Source organism: Octopus bimaculoides, chromosome 7 (assembly GCF_001194135.2).
Source record: "Octopus bimaculoides isolate UCB-OBI-ISO-001 chromosome 7, ASM119413v2, whole genome shotgun sequence".
Taxonomy (NCBI): domain Eukaryota; kingdom Metazoa; phylum Mollusca; class Cephalopoda; order Octopoda; family Octopodidae; genus Octopus; species Octopus bimaculoides.
In genome coordinates, this window is record NC_068987.1 from 13,631,646 (window position 1) to 13,640,973 (window position 9,328).

Sequence of the window (9,328 nt, forward strand, 5' to 3'; positions counted from 1 at the left end):
ATATATATACACACACACACGATATAGTCAAGTAAATTTTATTATTTTGTAATTACATACACAAACATAAAATTATTTTTTAAAAAAGCGAAAATGAAAATAACAGTTATAGACGTTATAATATTGCTACAATAACTCTATAACATTGTAATGCTCAAGGCATGACATAATCTCAGATCAAACCATTTCCCAAACAACAGAAATTCAAGAACTTTTAATATAAATAAGACTGGGTGGGTGAGGAGGATAACACAGCATTTGTATTAGTTGCTGGGGGCACACTTTATTGATTGTGTGCGTATGCATAGCCTCTTCTTTCTCAAATGAGTATGTCTACCTGATTTTAACTGAAGTTTTAATCTCTACAGTATGTCACATGTTCCGCAGATTAGTTGTGAGCTGGTTAGCAAGCACTCCAGTCAGACTGCTTCTAATTTCCAACATAGAAAACAAGCATATCTTGATTGGAACCGTTTTCAACATGAATTCATGCAAATTCAGTAAACTATAAACCAGTCATGGACAAACTGCAGCCCATTTCTGAATGGCGTACCCAACATAAAAAAAAAAAAACTACCTTTAATTTTTTTAATAGTTTGGCTCACCTGAAGATGAACCATGTTTTAAGCACCTGCTTCTTGAAGAAGGTTTCCTTGTGCCCTTCATTTTTAATGCAACTGATATTTAACATTGTACCCATGCAAACACTAAATTAAAGCAAAAAAGAGCAACAACAACAAAAAACCCAGCAGACCCTCTAACAAACCTAGAACCATATACCTTTAGGTAGCAGTAGGGGTTAGGTGTTTATTTTTTATCTTTTATTTATCAAATCAATGATTACATGAATATAATCTATAAAAATTGATGTTAAAAAATGTTATCCCTTAATTCACATATTTTATACATTTACCTATTTTACACATTGGACTGTGGATATGCTGGGATATTCAAGGTTTTTAATTGATCCTAGCAACAACCAGTACTTATTTCAGTCTAGTACTTATTTTATCAATCTCTGTTTGTTGAGTGGCTCAGATACAAAAAAACACACCTGAGTACATTGGCTTATACCTTGGGGGGGAGTAGTCTTGCGATCTGCTGGCAGCCTCACTAATGCTGGTAGCACTAAAAAGCACCCAGTGCACATTGTAAAGTGGCTGACATTAGGAAGGGCATCCATCTGTAGAAACCATATCAATGCAGACAATGGAACACATGCAGTCTTTGAGTTCATTGGATCTTGTCAAAGTACCCAACCCATGCCAGCACGGAATGTGCTGCAGAGTTTCCATCAACTAAAGTTCACACATGTGATATCAATCAACCCAAGACACTTGCCCAAAGTGCTATGCAATAGGATGAAACCCAAAGTCATGTGGCTTGAAAGCAACCCTCTTAACTACGCAGTTAAGCCTACACTTACAGGTAAGTCTAACTCAACAACTATATTAACAACACATAACAATTACACCTAACCAGATTATCTACGTGCAGAAGATTATTATTTGTTATTCTCAAAAATGCAAATTTTTATATAACTAGAGTTTTAACTTCAGTAATGACTATGAAATTATCTCTTTGAAAAATCATAATTGTATGAGTTTAATGTATTTAAATGTTTCACAGAATCAAAGTTATATTCCCATTAAAAACATGAATTAAAAGAAAAGGAAAAAAGAAAGAAAAAAATCAGATACTCTCATAGATTCAAAAATAAACCTTTGTGTATGATTTATTTCTTGGAGTAACATTTTAGAAAATTCATTTCTATACAAGAGCAATCACATCGAGACAGATATAAAAGATAAAAATAATAAAAAGAATGCATTAGTTATAATCCATTAATGTGGAAATATTAGTTAATCATACTGTCTGATATGAATACAGAAAATGTTAATACAGCTGTTAAATTAGAATATTAAACCAGTTGATATCACATAACTAAGCTTGGTGAATTCTGGAGACAGATATATCGACGAAGAATAGAAGCAGAAAAAAGAGAAGACTGCTCAGTTGCAACTATTCCAATATTGACACAAAACAAATGATATTCTGACGTGGGGGATTTTTCAGTTGATTTTTGTGAAAATTATGCACTTAGTTTATACATAATAATCTTAGAGAATTATTGAGAGAATATTCCAAGTAATAAATATGTAACTGAAAGAAGTACCATATTTTCCGGTCTATAAAATAGATTGGTATTTAAGCTGCAGGACTGAATTTGGAGGAAAATTTTGGTTTTATCCACACATGAAGCGCACCAGTGTTTAAAAGACCTTTAAGCGCTACAGGTCCGTAGCTAGCTTTTTTGTTGTTGATGGGTATGTAGTTTCAAAAATACCTTATTTTACAACTATGAGAGGTATTGTTATTGTTATGATTTTATCTCACTATAATCAACAAACACATACATCACTATCAAAGTCTTTATTAGATTAAAAATAACATTATCAAAACATGAAGGTAAAACAAAACAAATATGCTTTGTTTTCTTCTGGGCACCAATGTACTGTAGCAGTAGTCTTTTACGTTGTTCACCGACCAACCTTTCCTCTGAAAAATATCAGTGGAATCATTCGATCTCCATACACAAATTATTTTCCTCCAGAAACTTATAAAAAATACACAAACTAGGTACACCTTTCCATAAGCTGCACACTTAATTTCCCAGGTAAAAAAAAATAACGGCTTATACACCAAAAAATACGGTATACAAAGTTTATTTATAAAACGATCTATATTTCTGTATGTACAAATCTATGAATGCTATTACAACTTTTTTGGAAATATGCAAATAATTGCTATAAAGGAATAATTTGAAATTAACAGAGCCAGAGAAAGAGAGACAGCATTCAGTTCACTGGTAGAATAAATTGTACTACAACTGCAACCAACAACAACTCATTTTCAATTTTCTGTTACTATATTTTGCAAATTCAACATATGCAGACAAATGGCTGCTTGCATAATCCTCTCTGGATCAAATGCTTAAATTAAGATAGGCTAAGAACCAGAATACAATTGTTATTTAAATATAAAACATTTAACAAATATTTAAACGCTGCCAATATAGTACATAGAAGGATTAAAAGAGTAGACAACCAAAGACAAAAACAAAATCTTGATAGCAATTAGATCCAATAAAACTCCTTGCTCATAGAATGAAGTTATTTCTTTGAGGCTAGGATGCAACCAACAGATTATATCTGATGGTTGTTTATGAAAAGAATTTTTCCTCTTAATAAAAGCAAGAAATTCATACTGAAGTTTATTGCATTAATACTAAAGGGTAAACCTACAAGAATTCAGAAATTAAAGATTGAATTGTCTACAACATGAATTCTCAACAAAATATTCTTTATATAAATGTTTATATAAAGAAATTGGCATATTCAATCATTTGATATCTATTGATTGCTACACTGTGTAAGAAGTATATAAGATAATTAAACAAACTTACAGGAAAATAAGGAACTTTATATTGCAAAGTATAGATATATTCTAGTTTTCAGAATATATGCATATATGGACATTTAGATTATCAAACTGATATGAAAGTAACAGAATAATTAACATGTGCACACTAGTCTCATGAAATTTCATCCAAATATTATTATAAATTTAGTGTAGGATAATTAGTTAAAGTTCCAAGTGATGACCATCCAATGCTATAACCAATTGTTCTGTAATATACCAGTTATTACTAAGAGATAGAGACATGAAGATAGAATTTAGTTATTATTGCTCCTGACCAATCAGACATGATAGAACAGATCAAATGACTTTCATCTGTAGCCATCTCCAATCTTCTTTTGGACACCCACAAATGAACCTCCTGTGAAGGTATACATCAACCAGTCAATGGATCACACTGGATGTCACTGATGAGAACTATTACAAGCATTGAATGATGAAGATTAACTGAAGGATCAGGATCATGGAAGTTCAAGCAAACACGACCTGATGGTGATGACAATAAAGGGAATACTATAACTCAGACATTATCCAATGTGTCCTTTCTTTTCAAGTGGTAAAATTATGATTTGAGAGAAGGATGGTAGCAAGTCAAGAGACCCTGTGGAGACTTGCTCATTAACCTATGATTATTGCCTTTGTATGGCTTATCTTCTTAAACTCTTTCGCTTGTTTCAGTCATTGGACTGCAGTCATACTGGGGCACCACCTTAAAAGATTTAAATCTTTTTGTGTGCATAAATGCGTACCAGGTGTGGAAATATTAACTGCCACAGATTGACAGGTATTTGGTGGTGATGGAGGTCTCTCTTTTGTCTCTTTTATGCTAACAGACTGGAACTAAATGTTGACTAGTGATAAATTTCCACAATTATAAAAGACATATTTCTTTATCATTTTTATTTTCTCAAGCCTTAGGACTCATAAGGCTGGTTGCCTGGTTTCCATGGCATATAATGTGATCAAGTTCAAGGCCAGCAATTTTTTAGGAGAGAAGAAAAAAACCAATATCAACTGATTCCAGCACTTGACTAGTACTATATTTTTATCAACCTCAAAGGGACAAAAAGCAAAGCTGACCTTGCAGGATCTGAACCCAGAATGTAGACAGCCAGAAGAAATGCCACTAAGAAATGCCACATTTTGTTGAATGTACTAGAAATTCTGCCAACTCACTGCACTTATCTAATCTATTACTAATCTCTATTTTATCAATGTGATGCTGCATTAAGCTGGATAGAATAAAATTGTACAGCATAAAAATTTAAAAAAATAAAAATAATAATAATAAATAAAAATCAGAAATGTATTATCACACTTCCTTTTCTCCCAGACAACTAACTGCAAACAAAAGATTTAAACATAAAACTGCACTCAATGCACATTAGTGCATTTTTTAAATTAGAATTATCCTTCAGTCTGAAATGTTTGCCAATTTCAGTTCTCGTATTTCTAGTATTTAAATTCGTAAGTAGATACATTAAGGCCGCTGTCAATATAGAACTGATAATATAAGATTGTAAGAGACTTTTATTACAAATATCAAACTACAAGCTAAATTTACTGGCACAAGTCCATCTCGGAGAATAAACTAAAACAGTAGATGACATCATAAGCAAAAAATAATTCATGAGTAAAAAGACTAATCTTGGCAGAAATTCAAGCAACAAATTTTTTTATCCAAAGTATGTAACCAGGCGGTGAAAGAACTGAAACGAGTTCCACTATCAGATCTTACACAATGAGTCTTTATAAGCTTATCTAATATGAAATTATACTTGTTTATACATTTAATTTATTTATCCGCCAGCTTTACTTAACCAATCATAAAATACTTTCTGTCAAAATATATGCATGAATATAAATTAAGCTCTGTAATTTAAATACGCAAGCAGAATTTCTTTTGCTTTCCTAAGGAAACATCAAGTTTATGAAAATAAATATAGATTACAAAAATAACAATTTCAAAATTAGTTAAGAAGAGAAACAAAAGCATATATTGTCTCAAACTCAAAATATCTAAATGCTCGAATAATGTCATTTATTAAAAAATAAATGTTGAAACAAATAAAATGATTAGCTAAAATATAGAAGGCAACAGCCAAAAGGTTCTAATGTTGAACAAAGGGTTTAATAAGTTAATGTGTACTTTACACTTTTTGAAACTCAACTAAATACAATACACAAAATTATTCTAAAACAAAACTACTCATTGCAGCGTTCACACAAGACCTTCATTTGTTTGAGCATGTGTACGCACAGTGCACATATACATTTAAAAATGCATGTTTACACATTGTGCACACATGCATTTAATAATGCACTGCTAAATAATAGTGCAAGCAATCTATGAAATCCCTTTTCCTGGGTTGATATCGTTTAAAATTGAAGCTAACCTTATGGTATGTTATCATGAAGAAATAACTAATGCAATATCAATTTATTTCACAAGCTGTAGTAATGTGAAAGCAATTTCCAATGCAATCTGTCACAAATTCTGCAATTATACATCATTGTAACAACAGCTGCAACAAGTTATGGTTGTTTTGACAGTAAGAAAGACAGCTAAACTTTTAAAACATTTATATATACATGATTAAAAGATTCATTTACATTGTAAGACAATCTGTTAGGTGTTGAATTTGATAAGGAAAATATAAACATACACTGGCATAGTTTAATTATAATTTCAGAACATTTAATAAAAGATGCTTTGTGAGACGAAACACTTCCATTTATGCTTCATATAATTTTACCCAGGAATAATTTATCAATCTTCAGCGTGGGCTAAAATTTCATTTCTTAAGTCACTATTATGTAAACTGTATCAGTATTTCTATCTTTTACTTCTTTCGATCATTGGACTGCAGCCATGCTGGCAAACCACCTTCAAGAGTTTAGTTGAACAAGTCAAAGCTGGTACTTATTTTAAATTAAGCACTTATTCTATTGGTCTTTTTTTTAAACAAAATGCTAAATTGAAGGGATGTAAACAAACCCACACCAACTGTCAACTGGTCATGGGAGACAGGCATAAACACACACAAGCATATATAAAACAGGTTTCCACACAGTTTCTATCTATCAAATTCATTCACAAGCCATTGATCAGCTTGTGGGTATAGCAGAAGACACTTGCCCAAGGTTCCACACAGTGAGATTGAACCCAAAGCCATGCACTTACAAAGGAAACTTCTTATCCATACAGCCATACATGCACTCTAAGTTTATATACTTTTTAGTCAAACTTTTGTTGTTTATATAAATTTCTCTTTGACCAACAAATGCAACAAACAAACAAAACAAAAAACACAGATCCAATTAGATTTCATCCATTACCAAAACTATCTCTTAGATGATGTTAGCCTCAGCACTGCCAATAATGCTAATCTTCAGTATTTTAATAAGCACTTCTTTCTGCTGGCATCACAAGACGAATTTACACAACAGCCTGTATCTCATTAAATTTACTTCCACATTGTCTTTAAGACCCGAGATTTGACCTCCGTTATAATCCACCCATGTATAATATTCCAATGTAAAAGGTGACTACTTCATCACATGACTAATATCTGCAACACCCAATGAATCTTATTTCACTCCCCCATCCTTTCAGATATCAATTCACTACACTTTATTCCACCCACTTTGTACCCCCTAGAAGCTGTAATAATGGTAACGACAAACACAAAAGCAAATAAATAAGAAAAGTTATCTAATTTCACCAAGCCCTCACAGTACACGATACATAGTCTTCATCCGTCATGCTTCACTGCTTGTCTGAGAACATGACACAGCTGAAATCTTTGTCAGTCTTCCAAAGTTCCCTTACACCTCTTTATGCACCCAGTAATTGCACCCTCGACAAAGAACTGAATTCTTGTGAACATTCCTACATTCTCATCACAATAATTTCCTTTACCATCTTCTAACTCTGGTACTACTCACTAGGGTGCTGTAAAGGATACCATTTACCCATTTATACTTCGTACTATATTCCTAAGGCTGCCCCTCCTCCCTGACTCACTCTTATTTCCTTACTTCACTTCCCCTCCCCACAAACCGATGTTCACTGCATCCACCTCAATCTCCATTTCCAATCATTCATCACACTTTCCACACGCTAGTGCACTTACCTACTCACCCACCTTTTCTGTCCCTCTCTCCCTATTCTCTATCTCATATTCACTTTCTGCCTTGACCTCATCTATCTCTCCCTCATCTCCTCTTTCCAAAGGAGGACATTATGTATTCACCTCTTCAGTGAGACACCTGATCCAGCCCCTCTACCATACTTTGACATCCTTCAGTACTATACCCCACTCAGTTGAGTTGAGGTCCTGACTTTCATGCGTACATGGTAACTTTACCAGTGTTGTTACCACAAAAAAAAAAGCACCAAGTACACTCTGTAAAGTGGTTAGTGCTAGAAAGAGTGTCAAGCAGAAGAAACCATGTCCAAGCAGATGTGGGAACTTGGCACAGTCCTCTGATTCATCAGCCTTCTGGCTCACTAGTCCTCAGTCAAACCGTCCAACCCATGCCAGCATGGGAAGCGGACGTTAAACGATGACTTTCGTTACCATACTGCTATCAACATACTCTGCTTTTGTTTCAACTGATTTTGAACATAACGAAGACTTCAATAAAATAACTGTCATAATTAAGCTGGTATTTGTAACGTAAATTGACAAGATGCTTGGAAGGTTTCAATTTAGATCACTTTAAAACCAAAAGTTTGTATTCTGGAATCAAAGGCTCTCAGGCAGGTTGGTATCAAAAGGGTTAAACGACCAACTTATTTTTCATCATCACCATCATCATTTAACACTCATCCTCCATGCATGCATGCGTAAGATAGTTCACAGGAACTGGCCAGGTAGAAAACTACCCTATGCTACATTGTCCATTTTGGCAGGGTTTTTATGGCTGGATGTCATTCCTAACACCAACTACTCTGCAGAGTGGACTGTGATTTTTACATGGCACTAGCACAGGTGAGGTTAGTTTTCACATGATTTTTACAGCTGGATACCTTCGAAATGCCAACCACTTTACAGTATGGACTGGATGCTTTTTATATGGCACCAGCACTGGCAGGGTTACCAAGTAACTTGCAAGACAAGGAATTATGAGAATGGCAGGGGCATTTGAGAAAGGGAACTTGTGTCAGAGGATGACAGGTTAGAGGGTGACAAAGAGACAGAGAGGCAGAAACAGGTGTCTTGCTATAACTGAATTTGAAACTAATGGGATTTAAAAATTAAAAGGTAATATACAGAACAGAGAAGCTTGGTAACAAGTCTGAGCATGTAACTACTAGACATCAGACATCCATGTTTATCAAATTTGTAATATATTAAATTTTTTTTAGCTGCACATATTCAGACATTTTACTTTATTTGAACACTTCTGAGTAGTTGTCAGAAGTTGATATTTCACATATAATGTATTGATATATTAATAGAAAAGTTTAAAACTATTTTATTGATTCCATTCAATCTTTTCTTTGATTTTTACCCAGGAAAAGAAAGTCACAGAGTAACACACAGATAATATTAAAATTTAAATAAAATCAACTTACCTTCTCATCAAGTGCTTTATGATGTTCAAAAAGGGACTTTAGTGCCTTAAGAACTTCCACCTCACTAGAAACTCCACCTGGGGACGAAGCCTGCCGTTTCACAACCGTCATTCTGAGTGAACGTTCGTGTCGAGCAACAAGGCACTCCAGGTGCTCCAGCAGTAACTATTGAAAAAAAAAAAGATAAATATTAGAATTATTTTTATCATTATTATTATTATTACTGATAAATGAATTAGAGGTAAGTACTATTCAGCTGCAATG

At 33.5% G+C, this 9,328-nt stretch overlaps 1 protein-coding gene across 1 annotated transcript in view; it reads right to left on the bottom strand.

Annotated features, from left to right (window-relative positions):
• The window catches only part of LOC106869751 (liprin-alpha-1), a 323,919-nt gene that overhangs the window by 184,616 nt on the left and 129,975 nt on the right, over positions 1-9,328 (bottom strand). Inside the window, exon 3 of the mRNA XM_052969123.1 lies at positions 9,065-9,229. Within this exon, the coding sequence (XP_052825083.1) occupies positions 9,065-9,229 (165 nt within the window). The remainder of the gene's footprint in view (positions 1-9,064; positions 9,230-9,328) is intronic.